We start from the raw sequence: 23,170 nt of genomic DNA on the forward strand, positions 1-23,170 counted from the left end.
AGCATCTCGTGTTGTGCCAGTCTCTTCGAGGCGAGCATTTTCTGATAGGAGGATTACTTTTGAGCACATTGTATATACCCTTTGCCTATGTAAATTGGAATTTTCATCTACGGACAGATCGAATGTATTTAGGGTCTTTTCTTAATTTTGTGGCACTTTTTGGACATTTGAACTTGCCGACAAAAATGTGCATTGGGATTAAAGTTCAAAAGTTTTGCGGAGGATGCAATGGACCGACGTATCTTTTTGATCGATATAGCGCCCACTAGTCATTTCAGTGGGTTATCGAACTCCTGTTGGACCAGTATGCCAGGAAGCATGGACTTGTCCACGGTATATATAATTTGGCTGTTAACAGGACAGCGGTATAAATTTCCAAAGGATCTCACAAATTTTGAACTTTTGTGGGGGAGGATATTAAGGAGAGGACCGATATGGGTCATTTTTAAAGTTAAACTAAGTTTGGACAAAATATGACGAAGGCCAAATTTTGGACCAAATCGGTTTATCAGTTCGAGAGCTATTGTGCTCTCCAGTTACTACATATGGTGCCATAGGGGTTTTTTACAACTTTCGGGCTGTTTTCCCAAGAAGTATGGACTTGCCACTAAAAAACCTTCTACCGTCGTAATTGAGACAGCGATTGCAAGTTGTTTCAACAGAAATCAAAGTTAGTTAAGAGCAGGTCTTAAAGTCAACGTATCCGCCATTTTGTGTGGGAGGTACCCGAAGGAATGGATAAATATAGTACATATTTAAACCTGATCTATATCTGTTAGATATATTAGGATGCGTAAAGTATGGACCAAATCGGTCCTTCCCTTCAAGAGTTATCGTGCGCACAATTTTTCCGAACATTTTTGAATTTTTGTTGGGGAGGTACCTGAAGGAGTGAACCGATCTGGCTTATCTTCGAACTTAAAGTAAGTTTTCGAAGTCCAAATTTTGGATCGTATCGGCAGATCCGTTAGATTAGAGAGTTTTCTTGCGCTCCAACCACTACACACGGTGTCATAGGGGATTTTTTGTACCTTTCAGGCTATTTTCTCAGGAACTCATTTTCTCAGGACTTGCCTCTGATGAAACTTATACTGTCGTATGGGGTGGTCAGTGAATACAAGTTGCTACAACAAAAATCAAAGCGATTCGAGAGTAGGTCCTAAACTGAACTTTTCCGAAATTTTGTGGTTGAGGTACCCGAAGGAATGGGCCGATTGAGTTCATATTGGAACCTCATTTATGTCTGGTAGAAATTTTCTGAACATTTCTGAACTTTTGTGTTGGAGGTACCGGAAAGAGTGGACCGATATAACCCATCTTCGAATTTAAACTAAGTTTGGACAAAATATTTCGTAAGCCAAATTTTGGACCGAATCTGTTGATCCGTTCGAAAGTTATAGTACACTCCAGCCAGCCACACAGACAGAGGGACGGACATTGCTAAATCAACTCCAACTTCCAAACATACTTGTGGTCTAAAACCATTATTTCGATGAGGCACATTTTGTCCCTATGAAAGTGTACATACCCTCGCACTGTGGTCGAACTTGTATGGGAAGAGCGGTCAAAAATACTTCCTGAGCAGAAATCAACACGAAAATTTCAGTAAAGGCTAGTTTAGCAACACAAGCAAAAAGAACCACAAAAATTCAACATAGGTCAAACTTTAGGTATGGCCCCCATAGAACGGTACCCCCTGATTTCCGGAATTTTTGGGGTCTTCACCACATCTTTCAATGAAATAGGCTACACTTTGGCTATCGGTATTCTGTAGTGTTAGAAAAGCTTCTTGCAAAAAATTTTTGAATTGGGTCCACGTTTTGATATGGTCCCCATATAATGGTACCGCCCGATTTTCGGAATTTTTAAGGTTTATATAAGTTATTAATTCGAAATGGCCGAAATGCCACCCCAGAAAATTGTCGATTAATGTAGGTCACCCTTTGATGTTGTCCTCATAAATCGGGACCGGCCAATATTCGGTATTTATGGTTCTAGCCGTAGTACATTGAAGACCACATTTTGACGTATCCTTCATATAATTAAACCGCACAATGTCTCTTCTATATATTTAAAAAACTGAAATGTATCACAGGCACATTTGAAAAAATGACAAGAATACCCTGAAAGGTGCCCTTAGTACGAGTATTTAGGGTACAATTTCCGAAGTAGCAGAAAGTCGCAGCTGATAGTGTGAAAATTGAAACTTAAGACTACTACTGATCTTTAAAACAAAATACGCTAGGGGGAAAGAGGGGGTACACAACTAAAACTTTACATGAAATATAATTATACTGAAGAAATGGATGACGTAGGGGATGGAAGATACCAAGGAACGGTCCTGACCGGTTTTAACATGGCGAAGCCCAGGATTTATCTTGGTCCCTCTTTCATCTCAAGTGGACACTGACCTCCCCGTGGTGTCACTTGGGGAATTGCCTTTAACACCCGTTAAACGTAGTGAGCTAACATGTGCCGCGCGTTCACCCATAAGAACGTTAAAAACTTGGGTTTGGGCGTCGGGTTAGTAACCCTCCCCTAGAAAAAAAAAAACGAAAGAAAAGAAAAGAAATCCCCTCTAAATTTGACGAACCCCGCAAAGGTTTTAAGGGCCATGATCTGCGAATCTGCACCTGGAATGTTGGCACTCTTTATAGAGAAGGTGCAGTCTTCGCATTGGCAGACGTACTTCGCATTGGCAGACGTACTGGCATACCGGAAATACGATGAATTGGGAAAGGCGTCACAACAACACCTAAAGGTGACGCACTGTATTATAGCTGCCATGACGTAATGCATGAGTTTGGTTGTTGGTAGTCGCAGACTAAAACATCTGGTATCCAGCTTCACCTCAGTGAATGAAAGAGTTGCTGCAATTCGATTAAAAGCTAAATTCTTCAACATCAGCTTTATTTGCGCTCATGCTCCCACTGAAGAAAAAGGCGAACAGACCAAAGATATATTTTACGAGGGCTAAAAAGAAACATATGACCGTTGCCCTGCCCATGACATTAAAATTATTCTAGGCGATTTTAATGCCAAAATAGGAAAGGAGAATATCTTTGGCCCAACAGTCGGGAATTTCAGTCTCCACAGTGAAACATCTGACAATGGTAAGAGGCTGATAGACTTTGCAGCTGCAAAAAACATGGTAGTTAGCAGTACCAGATTTAAGCATCTCGATATTCATAAGGGCACCTGGCTGTCTCCAGATTAAAGAACAAGTAATCAAAATGATCATGTTGTGATAGATGGAAGACATTCATCGAGCGTGTTGGATGTACGATCGTTCCGAGGAGCAAACATTAATTCGGACCACTACCTTTTTGCAACAACCGTTGCAAATAAAGCACGAACAGACACAACGCGGAAGTTGGACATCGATAGGCTGCAAACACAACAGATAGCCACAGCATATTCTACTCAACTAGACCAATTGCTTAATGAGAGCACTCCTTGTACCGATAAAATTACAACACAATGGCAAAATATTGCCCACTCCATGCAAACAGCCGCAAAATCAATACTTGGATACCAGAGAGCAAGGTAATCTGGTAACAGATACAGATAGCGTGCTATGAATATGGAAGAAACATTTCTTCAATCTGCTGGTATCCAATAGTAGCGATGACGATGATACCACAGATCCAATCCCAGAAGATGGTATAGAATGTATACCGCCCGGCCAAAATAAGGTAAAAACAGCAATCAACCGGCTGAAGAATTATAAAGCAACAGGTGCCGATGGCTTACCAGCTGAGCTGTTTACAACCGGAGGAGACAAGACTGTATGCTCCAACTATAAAGGCCTAAGTCTTCTCCCTATTGCCTATAAGATTGTGTCAGGGATATTGTGCGAACGACTAAAGCCAATGGTAAATGAAATAATTGGACCACACCAATGTGGCTTTAGACCTGGCAAGTCCACCATTGACCAGATATTTACCCTGCGGCATATCCTGGAGAAGACCCAAGAGATGCAAATCGACACATATCACCTTTTTGTCGATTATAATGCAGCATTCATCAGTCCCCTGCGATCAAAGGTATTCCATGCAATGTCTGAATTTGGTATGCCCGCAAAGCTCATTCGGCTTTGTAAGATGACTTTAACTGATACTATGTCCTCAGTTAAAATTCGAAAGAACCTCTCCGAAGAATTTTGTACCAAAAGAGGTTTCAGACAAGGAGACAGCCTTTCGTGTGATCTATTCAACAGTTTGCTGGAAAAGGTAATACGAGATGCAAATGTCAAAAGAAATGGCACAATTTACACCAATAGCTTTATGTTACTTGCTTATGCTGATGACATAGAAATCATGGGATGATCAGTAAAGGAAGTAACTGATACCTTTAGGAAGGTCGAAGTAGAATCTGACAAAGTGGGTCTGGTGGTAAACGGTCAAAAGACCAAATTGATGGTGTCGACGCGCAATGCATCCATTGAGATCGGATCAACTGTGGAAGATGGTACCTATAATTTTGAGGTAGTTAAAGACTTCATCTACCTCGGCACTGCCATAAACACAAGAAACAACATCAGTTGTGAAATAAGAAGAAGAATTGTATTGACCAACAGATGCTACTATGGTTTATGTAAGCAATTTAAAAACAAAGCCACATCTCGTCAAACAAAAATAACACTATACAAAACTCGGATACTACCTGTGCTAATGTATGGCTCCGAAGCACGGGTACTTGCGCAAGCAGATAAGGCAGTGCTTGGTGTGTTTGAGAGGAAAATTCTTCGAAAGATCTACGGGCCGATTTGCGTTGTCGGTGAATATCGACGTCGTATGAACCACGAGCTATATCAGCTATACGAAGACATGAATATATTTAAACGTATCGAGATGCAACGGTTGCGTTGGCTAGGCCATATCATAAGAATGAGCGATGATGAACCCTCTAAAAAGGCGTATGAATACATGCCACATGGCGGTGCACGCAGAATCGGCAGGCCTAAGCTTCGATGGAGCATACAAGTGGATGAAGAAATGAAAAGTCGCGGTATTCCAAAAAGTCAAGCGAAAAACAGAGAGGAATGGAGATCTTTTCTTAGTTCGGTCTATGGAACAAATGTTCTGTAATGGGCCAACTAAGTAAGTAAGTACACGTTCCAAATTTTTTCCATTTGATCAAATAAAAGCTATTATGGCTATGATATAATTTGTTCCTTGGGCAATCCCATACCCAAAAAATCCTACGGTGACTAACTCCAGTGGCCAAATTTGATGCAGTGCTAGGCGTATCATTGTGGGTTCATTCCTTCAGGTATCACATAAGAAAATTTTCAATACTTTTGCGCTTCAATTATGTTTAAGGAGACTTCTAGGATCGTGTTGAAATTTTAGTAGCAAATGGTTTATAAAATTTGTTCTTTCATTTCCATTGGCTTTCCCTTTTGAATCAACTGTAGATTTGCTTTACAAATTGTAAACATATGTACGTTCATGTCTCGGTGTATGCCTCCCACCATACATTGAAAGAATGAAAAATATAAATTTGTTAATAAAGACACACACAATTATTGACGATGGATGCCATATTTCACTTAAACAAAGACTAATTAAAACCATTTTATGGCAATTTGTTGTGCCGAAGAACTGCTAGACTAGTGGCTTATATCTTTATTGTCTCTTTTTCATGTTCTTATGAAATATGGCGTCGTATTTTCTTCCTTTCAATCAATTTGGCATTTTAATTCGTTTTCCAAGAAAACATGAACCTTGTCGAAAGAATCAGCAAATTAAAACATATGGTCAGAACAGAAATGAATGACATTATTTTGACTTTGTATCGCTTTAAATTATATTTGTCTTTAGTTGTCTGTATTGACATAACATGGATTAATGCTACATAATGCACTTTATAAAGCAGTAAGTATGAAATGTCAGCATTTCATTCATTTAACCACAGACAAGGTAAGTATGTGTATTCTTTCAAGATTATTGAGGAAGAAAATGAGATTGTAAGTAAGTATTTACATACATACGAGTACATACACATAATTAATTGTCGGAGGAAGTGCAACACACTTGTGGTAAAAATGATGCTAATTAACATTGTTACAATCGTTTCAAAAGGAATCTTTGGTTATGTAGCTGAAATATAACGTTTGTACTTTAATCCGGACTGATGACATACGTGGAAGAGAGTCGGTAGTAATAGGTGTCCATGTTTGCTCCTCAAACCGATTTTACGTTCCACATTCTTGATGATTGCTTCGCTTTAACACAGAATGATCGATATGTTTTTTGTAAGTGACAAACGTGAAGTCTTATGTGTATCGATGTCGATAAATCTGGTGCTTCAATCCGTTGCATGTAATAAGTTTCACTATTTGGTCTAAATTTTGGTTGTGAAGTTGGACCAAAAATGCTCAACCATTTTTATACTCTTAGTCTTTTCATATGGGCAAAATGTGCCTCCTCGAAATAATGGTTTAAGACCCTAAGTGAGTGTGGACGAAATCCGTTTCAGACAATTCAAACACCAAAAATCTGTCCGTCTGTCTGGCTGGCTGGAACGCATGATAACTCTCGAATGGATTAGCCACCTCGGTCCAAAATTTGATCTCCGTAATATTTTGTCCAAACTTAGTTTAAGTTAGAAGATGAACCATATCGATCCACTCCTTCAGGTACCTCTCCCACAAAGATTAAAGCTTTTCGCTAAAATAATGCTCGCTATAACTCTCAAAGCCATTAACCGAGTTAGTTCATAATTTGCACATAATTATCTATATAAATAACAAGTAAAAAATTATCAGTCGGCTTTGCCGACAGAGATATACCCTCAGCCTGTGTACATTGAAATATTTTTTTTCCAAAATACGTATGTATTTAGTGGGTTTTAAAAATTTTGGGAGTTTGAACCGACAAAAATGTTGATTAGGATTAAAGATCAAAAGTTTTGCGGAGGAGATACTAAAAGGAATGGATCGACATTGACCGTTATGGAAGTGGATCTCCAGCCACAACATATGGTGCACTCTTTGAGCTGTTTGCTCAAGAAGTATGGACTTGCCCCTAAAAAACTTTTCCCTTCGTAATTGAGGCAGCGAATGCAAGTTGCTTCAACAAAAATCAAAGTGGTTCGCTATGAGGTCCTAAAGTGAACTTATCCGAAATTTTGTATGGGAGGTACCGGATGGAGTGGACAAATATAGTCCATATTTGAACCTGATCTAATCTGGTAGATATATTAAGATGTGAAAAGAATAGACCAATTCGGCCACTCCCTTCAATAGTTACCGTACGAACAATTTTTCCGAACATTTTTGAACTTTTGTGGGGGAGGTACCTGAAGGAGTGCACCGATATGGCTTATCTTCAAACTTAAACTATGTTTGGATAAAATATTACTAAGGCCATATTTTGGACCGAATCGGCAGATCCGTTCGAGAGTTACCTTGAGCTCCAACCACCTCACACGGTGTCATAGGGGTTTTTTGCAACTTTCATGCTATTTTCTCAGGAAGTATGGAATTGCCCCTGATGGTACTTGTACCGTCGTATGAAGAGCAGTGAATACAAGTTTCTAAAACAAAAATCAAAGCGATTCGAGAGATGGCCCTAAACTGAACTTTTCCGAAATTTTGTGTGGGAGGTACACGAAGGAGTGGACCTATTGAGACCATATTGGAACCTCACATAACCCTGGTAGAAAGTTTACGCTATACAAAGTATGTATCAAATCGGTCACTCCCTTCAAGAGTTATCGTGCGCACAAACATTCCGAACATTTTCGAACTTTTGTGGGGGAGGTACCGGAAGGAGTGGACCGATATAGCCCATCTTCGAACTTAAACTAAGTTTGGGCAAAATATTATGAAAGCCAAAATTTGAACCGAATCGGTTCATCCGTTCGAGAGTTATCGTGCGCTCCAGCCAGAAGGACAGACAGACGGACGGACATGGCTAGATCGACTCCAAATTGTCTGAAACACATTTCGTCCAAACATACTTGGGGTCTAAAACCATTATTTCGATGAGGCACATTTTCATCGTATCAAAGTGTATATACCCTCCATAGCCTAAAGGCTGAGGGTATACAAATTAAATGTTGTTCTTTGGTAATGGCATCAGTTGAGACCTGGACCTATTTGGATAATTCTTTTTTCACTTTCATATGGGCAAAATGTGTCTCATCGACATAATGGTTCTAGACCCCAAGTATGTTTGGACGAAATCCGTTTCAGACAATTTGGAGTTAATTAAACCATGTCCGCCGACTGTCTGTCTGTCGGGCTGGAGCGCACGATAACTCTCGAACGGATCAACCGATTTGGTCCAAAATATGGCTTTCGCAATATTTTGTCCAAACATAGTTTAAGTTCGAAGATGGGTCATATCCGTCCACTCCTTCCGGTACCTCTCCCACATAAGTTCGAAAATGTTCGTGAAATTTCTATCAGACTTAAATAAAGTTCCAATATGGGTTCAAACAGTCCATTCCTTCGTGTACCTCCCACACAAAATTTCGGAAAAGTTCAGTTTAGGAACTGTTCTCGAATCGCTTTGATTTTTACTGTAACAACTTGTATTCACTGCCCTCCATACGACGGTACAACTTTCATCAGGGGCAAGTCCATATTTCCTGAGCAAATAGCCTGAAAGTCGAAAAAAGGCCCTGTGACACCGTGTGTAGTGGTTGGAGCGCAAGATAACACTCGAACAGATTTTCCGATTCGGTCCAAAATTTGGCCCTCGCAATATTTTGTTCAAACTTAGTTTAAATTCGAAGATAAGCCATATCGGTCCACTCCTTCCACAAAAGTTCAAAAATGTTCGGAAAAATTGTGGTCACGATAACACTTGACGTGAGTGACCGATTTGGTCTATACTTTACATACCCTAATATATTTACCAGATATAGATCAGGTTTGAATATGGACTATATTTTCCCACTTCTTTGAGTACATCCCAAACAAAATTTCGGATAAGTTCACTTTAAGGCCTGCTCTCGAATCACTTTGATTTTTGTTGAAGCAACTTGAATTTGATGCCTCAATTACGACGGTAAAAGTTTTTTTTAGAGGAAAACAGAACAGAAAACAGCTTGAAAGGGGTAAAAAACCCCTATGCCCCTATGCTGAAGAGCACAATAACTCCCGAACTGAACAACCAATTTGGTCTTTGGGTCTCCTAATATCCCGTTCAAAGTTAGTTTGACTTCTAAAATGGCACATATAAGTCCCCTTCTTGGGTTTTTCCCCCACAATAGTTCAACGTTTGTACCAAGTGCAGTTAAGGCTATGTTCGAAGATCGTTTGTAAATGTATACCGATGGTGTTCTTGTGGTCCTGCTTCGAAAGAGATTATGTTTTCTGTGGACAAGTCCATGTTTACTGGCATACTGGTCCAAAATTTATACGATGACCCACTGAAATGATTAGTGGGCGCGATATCTATGAAAAAGATATGACGCCCCAAATAAGATCCACTTCCATTATGGACCATGGCGGTCCTTTCCATCAAGTACCTCCTCCGCAACACTTTTTACCTTTAATCCTAATCAACATTTTTGTCAGCAAGTTCAAATGTCCAAAAAGGCCCACAAATTTCTTAAAAGACCCCAGACATAGGCTGAGGGTACATCTCTGTCGGCAAAGCCGACTGATACTCTTTTACTTGCTTTTATTTTGAAATGTTCGTCATAACCAAGCTTAGTTTTTATGCAAAGGAAATTTGACCACGCCCACTTCCTTTAATTTTTAATTTCAATCTTTTATACAAAAATTACTGAACTGATTTTTCTGAAATTGTCATGGTATGTACAGGGATGGCCCCCGAAAACAGGTTACATATTTTTGAATTACAGAGAATGTGGGGTACCTCCCCTATGCGATATTTTAAAAACGCTATATTTGCAAAAATTACGCTTGTATCGGTTTAAAAAATTACCCGACCACGCCTATTTTATACCCTACTTCAATATGTGGGGAGGGTATTATAGGGGAAGAAGCTTATTGATTTTGGTGATGGATAATATTCTGGAGTCGGAATGGGCAAAAAACTCATTTGGAGAAAAAAGTCAACGTTTTATTTCAAAGTGAATATCTCAGCTTCTATAAGGGTTATATCAAAAGCAAAACCGTAGGTGGTCAAATAACGAAGATATCGCAATAGCCGCTTATAGAACCCAACTTTTCATTAGTGCGATTCTAATAATAATGACGAATATCACAGCTTTGGTTGGGGACCTTTATCTTTACAATGGAGCAAAATAGGTTGGCGTAGGTGGCCAAATAACGGAGATATCGCAATAGTGGATAATACATCACATTTTTTTGTACATTTTGGGCGTTAATTGGGGTCCTACAGAGGAAGAAGCCTATTGATATTGTTGATGGCCGGATAATATTCAGGGGTCGGAATAGGCAAAAAAAACTTATTTGGAGAAAAAGTCAATATTTTATTTCAAAGCAAATATCTCCGCTTCTATAAGGGCAAAAAAAGCAAAACCTGCTAATGAAAGTAGCAAATATCAAACAACGAAGACATCGCAATAGCCGCTAATAGAACACACATTTTCATTTTTGCGATTTAATAATAATGACGGATATCACAGCTTTGGTTGGGGACCTTCCAAAAGAAAATCTGACTATGAAAGTAGAAAATCCCATCTTTACAATGATGTAAAGCAAGTTGGCGTAGCGAGATATTCGCTCTTCTGTAAGAGGTTATAACGAGTGGTTTTGTTTAGGGCTGAGGTAAGCTCAGTCGCTGCCAGGGTCGACCTAAGGACCCACAAACCTTAAGTAAAACACGAGTGTTTACATTTTCAATGTTTATTATAAAAGTCTTGGTGTTTGATAGACGAACAATATGTGTGAGGAATATGGATGAGGTGTATCTTAGATAACCAATGGATAGATGACAAAATGGTTGTTGTAATCGGCTCGATGGTGATCGGGTTTTAGATGTGGGCTCAATGGTAGCCGGGTTGTTGTTGTTGTTGTTGTTGACTTGATGGCAATCGTGTATGCTTGCGTCGGTTCTGATGTATTCGGATGTTGTAGGCTATTCGGGTGACTGTCAACTCGGCAGTCGTCGGGTGTGTGGCTCGGCTCTGTTGTGTTCGGATTGCTGTCAGTTCGTCTACAATCGTCGTGTGTGTGTCTCGTCTCTGTAGTATTCGGGTTGCTGTCGGCTCGTTGTCAATCGTCGGGTATGTGGCTCGGCTCTGTGGCATTCGGATTGCTGTCGGCTCGTTGGGTATGTGGCTCGGCCCTGTGGTATTCGTGTTGCTGTCGGCTCGTTGGCAATCGTCGGGTATGTGGCTCGGCTCTGTCGTATTCGGGTTGCTGTCGGTAGTCGTCAGTTAATGGGAGCTGGCTAAGAGCATGGAGCTGGCTATGAGCTTGAGCTTGAGCTGACTGTGAGCTGAGAGCTTGCTATGAGCTGGGAGCTTGCTATGAGCTGGGAGCTTGCTAAGAGCTGTGAGCTTGCTATGAGCTATGAGCTGGGAGCGTGCAAGCGCTGAGAGCTTGCTTAGAGCTGGGAGCGTGAAAGCGCTGAGAGCTTGCTATGAGCTGGGATCTTGCTAAGAGCTGTGAGCTTGCTAAGAGCTAGGAGCGTGCTAAGCGCTGAGAGCTTGCTATGAGCTGGGTCGAATCGTAGCTAACTATTATGGTAGACTGCGGACGAGCCACACGTCTGTTCATACTTTGTTCGGCTGGTGAACGACGACCTGGGTGAATAAAACCAGAATTCATATTGGGGTGGTTGCACGAAGTGAATGAGAATTATAATTGAATGGGATTGTAGTTGACTGCACTGAATCCAACATAAGCTATATGATGGATGATAGGCCACTATTGAATATGGGGTAAGTTTGTATGAATGTTTGGTACTGACGGTATAATGGAAATATTAAGGTGGGTTGGATATCAATGCGGGTCGAATGACATGTGAGAATTGTATGAAACGGTCACGTTACAAGGTATATCGAAAGCAAAACCTGGCAAGGAAAGTAGAAAATATCAACTTTACGATTTGAGGTTGTCATAGGTGGTCAAACAACAGAGATATCGCAATAGTCGTTAATGCTCCCCTTTTTCCATTTTTGGTGCAATCACAATACAGGTCGGAATTTTGATCGGATCCTCACGAAGTTTTGGCGGTTGATGGGGGTCTCACAGAGAAATAAGCCTACTGATGGTTGGCGTACATACCACTTTTCCATTGTTTTCATTTGAGTTGTACTGACGATGCACTTAAATGCTTTTCAACAAAATTGACCTGTATTAATGAAGACATTCAGAGCAAAGGCGCTAAGCTATCCTAATTTTAATATTCTGAATTTTACCAGTGAAAAGCTTTTGCACAAGGGTAGTGGTGTATGGTATCACATAGTCGGCTCCGACCCGGCTTTAGCCTTGGCTCACTTGTTTTTAGTTAACGACAAATATCGGTACAATTAAAATGCTTATAAATTCGCTAATTAACGATATTATTCGATTCGTTAGTGTCCAATAAAAAGGGAGTCGTAAAATTCTAACGATAGCAACAGTGTTGTCAACTTTAATGAAAACTTTCGTTTTAATGTTACCGATATTGTCGGCAACTCAAAAAATAGATACCAAAAAATAGATACCGGTCCTGACCGGTTTTAACATGGCAAAGCCCAGGATTTATCTTGGTCCCTCTTTCATCCCAAGTGGACACTGACCTCCCCGTGGTGTCACCTGGGGAACTGCCTTTAACACACGTTAAAGGTAGTTAGCTAACATGTGCCGCGCGTTCACCCATAAGAACGTTAGAAACTTGGGTTTGGGCGTCGGTTTAGTAACCCTCCCCTAGAAAAAACAGCCTACTATGAAAAAACGAAAGAAAAGAAAAACAAACCCCTCTAAAGTTGACAAACCCCGCAAACGTTTTAAGGACCATGATCTGCGAATCTGCACCTGGAATGTTCGCACTCTTTATAGAGAAGATTCAGTCTTCGCATTGGCAGACGTACTTGAAAAGTACAAGACCGATATTACTGCCATACAGGAAATACGATGGATTGGGAAAGGCGTCACAACAACACCTAAAGGTGACTCACTGTATTATAGCTGCCATGACGTAAAGCATGAGTTTGGTTGCGGATTCGTAGTTAGTCGGAGGCTAAAACATCTGGTATCCAGCTTCACCCCAGTGAATGAAAGACTTGCTGCAATTCGAATAAAAGCTAAATTCTTCAACATCAGTTTTATTTGCGCTCATACTCCCACTGAAGACAAAGACGAACAGACCAAAGATATATTTTACGAGCGCTTAGAAGTAACATATGACCGTTGCCCTGCCCATGACATTAAAATCATTCTAGGCGATTTTAATGCCAAAATTGGAAAGGAGAATATCTTTGGCCCAACAGTCGGGAAATTCAGTCTCCACAGTGAATCCATGGTATGATGAGGAGTGTCGTGCTGCCACTGAAGAGAAAAATGCGGCATATAAGGCTACTTTACAATCCGTAGCAACGCGTAGCACACGAGAGAGATACAGGGAGAAAATGAGAGAGGAGAAACGTCTTTTCCGCAGGAAAAATAGAGAGATGGAAAAGCGGTAGTGTGAAAAAATCGAGATGTACAGGAGCCAGAATGAAGTCCGAAAATTCTACCAAAGAGTCAAGCATCAAACTGATGGCTTTGGGACATCCTCCTGTAGAGACCAGCAAGGTAATTTAGTAACTGATACAGATAGTGTACTCAGGATATGGAAAGAACATTTTTCAAAACTGTTGGTACCCAATAGCAGCGAAGACGACGAAGATACCACAGTCCCAATCCCAGAAGATGGTATTGAATGTATACCGCCCAGCCAAGATGAGGTAAAGACAGCAATAAATCGGCTGAAGAATAATAAGGCAGCAGGAGCCGATGGCTTACCAGCCGAGCTGTTCAAAACCGGAAGCGACACGCTGATAAGGTGTATTCATCAGCTAGTTAGCACTGGCAGGAAGAACGAGTACCCGACGATTGGAACCTGAGTATCCTGTGCCCCGTCCACAAGAAGGGAGATAAGACTGTATGCTCTAACTATAGAGACATAAGTCTACTCCCTATTGCCTACAAGATCGTGTCAGGGATATTGTGCGAACGACTACAGCCAATGGTCAACGAGATAATTGGACCATACCAATGCGGCTTTAGACCTGGCAAGTCCACCATTGACCAGATTTTCTTAGTTCGGCCTATAGAACAAATGTTCTGTAATGGGCCAGCTAAGTAAGTAAGTAGACACTTTTCCATAGTAAGGTAATTTTTCCAAGGATTGGCCCGAACCCAAAATTTAAAAACTAAAATTAGCTGATCTTGAGTAAAAATTAGCTGATCTTGAGTGAACATTTTAAATAAAACTGAACCTAAATCTATAATTTTGCCATGTTTAATTCACTTCCCTACCTTACTCTTAAGAAATAAACCTTTCTCATTACCGGATATTTGCAAAGTTTCTCCACATCGTTTTTCGACATTTAAGATTTATTAAATATTCATAAAGTTCAACACTTTCATTTGCACTTAATTAGCAGCGTAACAAAAACAAAAAAAAAAAACCATGTACAGTTAACACGACAAGGAACATCGATTGGCAGAACTTGTTTAATTGACGTTGGCGCGAATGTAATTTTACGCTAAACGCCGTAATTCGTGTTTAGCCTGACATCAGGCCATTTATCATTAGCTGGGTCTTCTGGAAAATAGCCAGCCAACAAAGTAAATTAGACGTGTTTTATGAATGGAAATTTGCAACATGCATGTGTTTTTATTATGGTTGTTTTTGTTGTTGTTGTTGGCAAACAATCAACAGATACTTAAATAACGGCGAACACGCAATGAAAATTTGTACAACGGATAAAAAGGATATTTTTTGCAAATTGTTGTTGCAAACAAGCCCGCCACAGCCATTAGGGTTGGCACGCAATGCAAAATATTGTTTTGGCTTTAAGCTAATGAAACACAATATGTATAAGACTAGATGGTTGTTTAAGCAAAGAGAAGGCGTATGAATTATCGTTCAATGATACGTATTGTTAACAAATAATATCAATAATAATCATACGCCGATTTTAAGTGGAGTGATTATCAGTTCAGTAAAAACAAAATACCCAGCTATGATGTGTGTATATGTAATTAATATTTATTTTTTAATGTTGTTGTTATTGTTTTTTCTGTTTTTCAATTCTCACTTACCATTGGCATCTTTGGCTTCGAGGCCTTCCGCCTCAATAACTACCACAGAAAGCACGATAACTTTGGGCTTATCCTCAGCTGTTGCATGCAACAGTCGATAATGACGATCTGGACTCATGCCAAAAGCCCTTTGAGCATGTAAATACATTTCATCTTTGTAGTGGGTAAACTGTAAATTAAAAAAAGGGGGAAAACAATTGATAAATAAATTGCCGCATCATTGTGGGTATCTGTTGAGTGAAAATAATATAAAACAAGTAAGAACGGCGTAAAGTTCGGCTGCGCCGAACTTATTATACCCTCCGCCACAAGTTGTATTGAAGTAAAATGGAATAATTAGTTTCCTTTCGTGTATGAAGAAGACTTAATACTAAATTTTAGCAATTTCTGTGAAACAATGTGAGGCACCGTTCTAAGGGGGCTATTTCAAAACGTCGATCTATACCGACAAATTTCTGACGGAAAGTTTTTAGACTCAAAGAAGACTAAATACCAAATTTAAAAAATACGGAAAATCAAGAAGTGTGCTTCTATGGAGATATAGGAAGACGTGGACCTATACTGATAATACTCTTCTGGAATATTTTATAACTCTTGGAAGACTAAATAACGAATTTCAGCCATTTCGGTGGGATATTGACGTCACAATCTTCAGTATTACGAAAATCGTGAGGTACCGTTCTAAGGGGCTATATCGAAACGTGGACCTATACCGACGAATTTTAGTCGGAAATGGGGCAATATGAAAGCGTGGACCTGTACAGACAAATTTCTGGCGAACAGTTGTATATCACATTGAAGACTAAATACCAAATTTCAGCCATTTTGGTGGAATATTGAAGCCACAACCTTCGAAATACGGAAAATCGGGAGGTACCTTTCCATGGGGGCTATATGAAGGCGTGGACCTATCCCGACAAATTAAAAGGCAAAGTTTGTGTACTCCCAACGAAGTCTAAATACCAAATTTCAGCCATTTCGGTGGAATATTGAGACCACAACGTTCAAAATACCGAAAATCGGGAGGTACCATTCTCTGGGGGCTATATGAAGGCATGGACCGATACCGACAAAGTTTTGGGGAAAGTTATATACCACCAACGTAGACTAATTACCAAATTTCAGCCATTTCGGTGTGATAATAAAGCTAAAACCTTCAAAATACCGAAAATCGGGAGGTACCGTTCTCTGGGGGCTATATGAAGGCATGGACCGATACCGTCAAAATCCTGGGAAAAGCTGTATACCCCTAAATAAGACTACGTACCAAATTTCAGCCATTTTGGTTGGATAATGAAGCTAAAACCTTAAAAATGCCGAAAATCGGGAGGTACCGTTCTTGAGGGCTATATCAAAACGTGGACCGATATATACCATTTTCAATACCAACCATCCTGCAAGTAATAAAAACTTCTGTACCAAATATTGACTCTCTATCTTTAAAATTGCGAGCTGTATCTTGATTTCAACAGACAGACGGACGGACGGACAGACGGACATGTTTAAATCGACATAGAATTTTATACTGATCAATAATATGTATACTTTATAGGGTCTCCGACGAATATTTCGATGTGTTACAAACGGAATGACAAATGTAATTATACCCTCCATATGGTGGAGGGTATAATATGAATTTAATGGCAATTTTATGCTGGACCCTTACCAGTCGCAGAAAGTCTATAAACTACTCTATAGAGATGTTTTCATAAGGCAGAAGCACACGCCAAGAATTGTAAAATGTGGCCAATGGAAAGAAAAAATAATCGAACAAATAAGAGCGATGACGAATAAGAGACAGAAGATGGAATACCTACCAGCCACAATAACGCTAAGCCGGCTGAATAATAAAATGACAGTAGAAGCCTATGGCTTGCCCAGCGAACTGGTAAAGAACTGTGACTACATGCTGAAAGTGTATGACTCAGTTAGTTGCTAGTTGCCAGCTATTTGACCAAAGCATTGGAAATTGATTATTCTATCCCCCATTCTCAAAGCTTTAAGTACCATGATCTGCAAATTTGCATGTTCGGGCTCCTAACGGAGTACATGCAGTTCTACGTGCGTCTAGAGCAATGCCGTTCTTTGGTATTTTTGAAGTTACGAAGTTTTTCGGTAATTCACACACACACGGCCCGAACGCAACGAAAGAGCACACAAACGAGAGCAAATGTTTTGATTTGTTTTTGTTTTGCAGCATGCGTGCTTACAACCTTACTAACACACTGTCAAAAGTTGCCAATATTGAGAATTGTGTGTGCACTTCTTGGTCGGCAGTGGTCTAGAGAGAGCATATGACCCCTGCCCTGGTCATAACATTTAGGTTGTTATAGGCGACTTTAATGCTAAAAGTGCGACGGAATATATCTTGGAAAGTAATTTTTTCATGAGGCAACATCTGACAACGGACGAGGCTTATCGTGGTAGTAAGCAGCACCCGGTTTCTGCACCTCGGCATACATAAGGTCACTTCGATGTTCCCAGGTGGAAAAAAAAAACCAGAATCCAGATATACCATGTTGTGATAGACGCAAGACACTCTTACGATCGACGAAGAGCGAATATCGATACGTACCACTTCCTTGTAGCAGCCAAAGTACACACTTATCTTTCTCTTGTAGTGAAGGTACGATGTAACACAGGACATAAGTTAGATGTCGAAAATCAGCAAATACAACAAATTACGTAAGCCTACTCCGCTCAACTGATCCACATGCAGGAAAACGACACTCCTTGTCCCTATAATCTGGAAGAGCAATGGCAAAGCCAACTCTTCAAAGTGCCGCAAAATACTGGGGTACCAAAAACAACCGCCTAAAATCCATAGTACGATCATGAGTTTCGTGAGGCTTCTGAAGACATCAACCTTGCAGTCACTAGCAACCCCAAGCTTTGAGGGATTAGAGGAGAAAAGATAAGAGTATTTTCAGGGAAGGACAATTACCATTGGCCATGAACCCATTATTGTAGAAGGGCTCTGCAGGATATACCTATGCAGTATCTTTATACATTGCCGGATTCCAGGTCATCTATACTTATAAAAGAGTTCAGTAATGATGACTCACTGACTGACTGACTGAATCATAAGCGAGGCCCAGGCTAAACGGCTGGAGCTAGAATCTTGAAATTTTGAGGGAATGTCACTCTTGGTCCCAAGGTGTCAGATAAGGCTGGATTTTTGGAAATTCGAACTAGGACGGTACGAAAAGTACTAAAAGTTACTAAATTTAGTACCATTTGGTATTACGTGAACGGATAGAGCTAAAATCGTGAAATTTGGAAAGAAAACGAGTAAAAAAGTAGAGATATACCCTCAGCCTGTGTATATTGAAACAATTTTTTTCCCAAAAAAAACGTATGGATTTAGGGGGTTTTAAAAATTTTGGGCGTTTGAACCGACTTCTGGCGGTGTGCTCAAGAAGTATGGACTTGCCCCTTAAAAAACGTTTACCATCATAAATGAGGCAGCAAATGCAAGTTGCTTCAACAAAAATCAGAGTGATTCGATATCAGGTCTTAAAGTGACTTATCCGAAATTTTGTATGGGGGGTACCGGATGAAGTAGACAAATATAGTCCATATTTGAACTTGATCTATATCTGGTAGATATATTAGGATGTGTAAAGTATGGACCGAATTGGTCACTCCCTTCAAGAGTTACCGTACGAACAATTTTTCCGAACATTCTTGAACTTTTGTGGGGGAGGTACCTGAAAGATTGGACCGATATGGCTTATCTTCGATCTTAAGCTATGTTTGGACAAAATATTACTAAGGCCAAATTTTGGACCGACTCGGCAGATCCGTTCGAGAATTATCTTTCGCTCCAACCACCTCACACGGTGTCATAGGGGTTTTTTGAAACTTTCAGGCTATTTTCTCAGTAAGTATGGACTTGCCCCTGATGAAACTTGTACAGCCGTATGGGGGCGGTGAATAAAAGTTGCTACATCAAAAATCAAAGCGATTCGAGAGATGGCCCTAAACTGAACTTTTCCAAAATTTTGTGTGGGAGGTACTCGAAGGAGTGGACCGATTGAGTCCATATTGAAACCTTATCTGGTACACATTTCACGATGGGCAAAATAGGGACCAAATCGGTTACTCCCTTTAAGATTTATCGTGCGCACAAATTTTCCGAACATTTTCGAACTTTTGTGGGGGAGGTAACGGAAGGAGTGGACCGATATAGCCCATCTTCGAACTTAAACTAAGTTTGGGCAAAATATTACGAAAGCCAAAAGTTGAACCGAATCGGTTCATCCGTTCGAGAGTTATGGTGCGCTCCAGCCAGCCAGACAGACAGACAGACGGACGGACATTGCTCAATCGACTCCAAATTGTCTGAAACACATTTCGTCCAAACATACTTGGGGTCTAAACCCATTATTTCGATGAGGCACATTTTGCCCGTATGAAAGTGTATATACCCTCGTTAGCATAAATGCTGAGGGTATAATCAAGGTTTAGAAGATGAGTTGATATAAGGAGGTAGTTTTGAAAATGTGTACGAATAGTACTAAATGGTACTAAATTTGGTACAATTTGAATTTCGGCTAACCGATAAAGTTAAAATTCTGAAATTTGGAATTACTATTACTGTTGGAGTGTAGGTTTAAAATATGGAGGTAGTTTTCGAAATTCGTACATATGAGTACGAAAGGTTCTCTAAAGTACCAAATAAGGTACAATTTGGATTTGGGGGAACGGATGGAGCTGGAATCCTGAAATTTAGAATTAGGATTACCGTCGGAGTGTAGGATAGAGGTATTTTGGAAATTCGTACTTTTGGGTACGAAAAGTACTAAATGGTAACAAATTTGGTACAATATGAATTTAAGTGATCGGATAGAGCTGGAATAGTGAAATTTGGAATTAAGATTACTATTGGAGTGTGAGATTGGGATACTTTTGGAAATTCGTACTTATGGCAACGAAAAGTACTAAATTCGTACTTGTGGGTACAAAAGTACTGAGTGGTACTAAATTTGGTACAATAGGGATTTGGGTGAACGGATCGAGCTGGAAACCTGAAATTTTGGAATTGAGATTACAGTTGGAGTGTAGGAATGGGTAAGTTTCGGAAATTCGTACTTATGTGTATGAAAAGTACTAAATGGTACTAAATTTTGTACAATGGGGATTTGGGTGCACGAAAAGAGCTGGAATCTTCAACTTTGGAATTAAGATTACTATTGGAGTGTAAGATTGAGATAAGTTTGGAAATTCGTACTTATAGGTGGTAAAAGTACTAAATAGTATTAAATTTGGTACAATTTGGATTTGTACGAACAGGAACAGTTGGAATTCTGAAATTTGGATTAAGATTACTGTTGGAGAGTAGAATTGAGGTGGTTTTGGAAATTCGTGTTTATGTGTACGAAACGTACTAAATGGTACTAAATTTGGTACAATTCTGATTTCGGAAAATGGATGGAGCTGGAGTGTAGTTGAGATTTGGGTTAACATATGGAGCTGGAATCCTGAAATTTGATATTACAATTACTGTTGGAGAATAGGAATGAATGAATGAATGAATGAATGGTAGTTTTGGAAATTCGTGCTTATGGGAAAAAGGAGTACAAAATGGTACTAAATTTGGTACAATTTGGATTTGGAAGAACGGATTGAGCTGGAATCCTGAAATTTTGAATTAAGATTACTGTTGGAGTGGAGGATTGAGGTATGTTTCGAAATTCGTACTTATGTGTACGAACAGTACTAAATGGTACTGAATTTAGTACAATTTGGGTTTGGGTGAGCGGATAAAGCTTGATTCTTCAAATTTGGACTGAGGGTGAGGAAAGGGTTTTTGTAAACTATGAGTGTACTATAAATGGTACTAAATTTAGTACAATTTGGATTTGGGTAAACGGATAGAGCTGGAATCCTTGGATTTGGTAAAACTACTGTTGGAGTGTGGGATTGAGACATGGAGGAAGTTTGTGAAATTCGTACATATGGGCACGAATTTTACCAACTGGTACTAAATAGTACAATTTTGATTTGAGTGCACGAATAGCGCTGGAATCCTGTTATTTGGAGTTAAGGTTACTGTTGAAGTGCAGGATTGAGGCAGTTTTGGAGAATCGTACGAAGAGAACTTAATGGCACTAAGTACAATTTGTTATTGGGAGAATGGATAGAGGTGAAATCCTAAAAATTTCGAATTAATTTTACTGTTATTATTTGGTATTAATGTCAGTGTAGGATTGATATATGTGGTTGTTAGGGTGAGTGTTGGTGTGTAGCGTATATGGAGGTGGTTTAAGAAGTACGTGCATACCATACATATACGAAAAGTACTAAATCGTTCTAAATTTGGTAACGGGTGTAGAGTCACTGTTTGTGTGTGTGCTAACCCGACATGCAGATAGATGACTTTGTAAATACATACTATGAAAAGTACTAAATGTTAGAGAATTTTGTACAATTTGTGTTTGTGTAAAGGGGTTTTTGGAAAGCCGTCCTAGAAAAGTAAGAAAAATACTAAAAGGTACTAAATATGGAAGTTCGTACTTATGTGTACCAGAAGTACTAAACGGTACTAAATTTGGTACAAATTGGATTTGAGTAAATGATTAGAGCTGGAAACTTGAAATTTGGTATTAAGATTACTGTTCGGGAGTGTGGGTTTGAGGATGTTTTGGAAATTCGTACTTATGGGCAAGAGAAGTACTAAATGGTACTAAATATGGATTTGGGGTTAACGGATAGAGGTGGAATCCTGAAATGTGGAATTAATGTTGTTGTTATTTATTTTTGACCTGTTATACTGTAATTTATATGTGATGTATATTTCGGCTAAAGGTCAGTGAAAAGACGTTGTTTATGTTTAATTTTAAATTTTTATTTTTTTTAGGTAGTTTTCGAAAATCTTACATATGGGTACGATGAATACGAAATGGAACTAAGTTTGGTACAATTTGAAATTGCACGAACGCATACAGCTGGAGTCTTGAGATTTGGAATTACGATAACTGTTATTATCTTGTATTAATATCAGTGTAGGGTTGAGATATGTCGTCGAAAGGAAAATGGATGCAGAATATCCAAGGCAATCTTCTAACGTAGAGCCAGATCACATTTTTCACTAGACAAGTTTGGATTGAAAATCACGGTGGGACTGATTGGGGCTGTATCATCAAACCTACGTAGGTTTCTATGCTGCTACAACAACAACAACAACGGTTGTATATTGCATTATATGTCTGATATTAGTTTTGCTTTCGGAGGACAATTACCGTCTGGTTTTAAGGGACTTCAACGCTCGTTATGTACGCTGGTCGGATGAATTGGTAGCTTCACATTACAAACGCTAAACGAGACACTCTAACGAGGATATTATATGATTGCCACAGCTCGCCAAACATCACCATTGTAGCACCCGGTCTGTTAAATGAAGTGCCTTCGCTTTTCTCGGACCATTTTCTTATAATCACATTTTTTACCAGATCGAGTTGTGCCAATATAGTTCATTTGAACCTTGGAAAAGCCGTCTGGTAAGTGTTCTACCAATCACCGCTTCAGAGAGCTGCACAGTCTCTCAGATCCTGGGATAACTATAATTGTTTCACAAGCATCCCAGAAGGGATAATGGAGACTTCTCTAATAGCAAAGAATGCGCCCCGATTCATATACTCAATGATATGGGACCTACTGTTTATCTTCATAAGGAAGGCTAAGATTTTATCTGTGAATCAGCACAAAAATATGTTGTTAATGTAGAACCTAATTGTGTGCTATCGCCATAGTATTCCTGTCACAGTTTTGTAGTCAGGCTTTCCCCACACAAGCACGTTTTGGGAGATATTCATGACCTGAGGCACTCACGATAACTTCTAGATCGACGAACCTGTCAGACAGGGTTGGATAGCATTCACTTTAATGAAGTTCCACAACCAGTTCAGAAGTGTAGTATGAAAATCGTACTCGGAGACTACCAATCATTAGCAATTTCCCCACCCGTCTTTCAATCGCAAC

At 39.6% G+C, this 23,170-nt stretch overlaps 1 protein-coding gene across 2 annotated transcripts in view; it reads right to left on the minus strand.

The window, feature by feature from the left end:
* The window catches only part of unc-13-4A (BAI1 associated protein 3), a 595,010-nt gene that overhangs the window by 87,187 nt on the left and 484,653 nt on the right, over positions 1 to 23,170 (minus strand). For both annotated transcript variants that reach the window (XM_073987488.1, XM_073987489.1), the window contains one exon: positions 15,188 to 15,356. In XM_073987488.1, coding sequence (XP_073843589.1) covers positions 15,188 to 15,356 — 169 coding nt within the window. The remainder of the gene's footprint in view (positions 1 to 15,187; positions 15,357 to 23,170) is intronic.

This window comes from Musca autumnalis, unplaced genomic scaffold, assembly GCF_047663935.1.
Source record: "Musca autumnalis isolate F117 unplaced genomic scaffold, ASM4766393v1 scaffold_4, whole genome shotgun sequence".
In the NCBI taxonomy this organism is placed as follows: Eukaryota; Metazoa; Arthropoda; class Insecta; order Diptera; family Muscidae; genus Musca; species Musca autumnalis.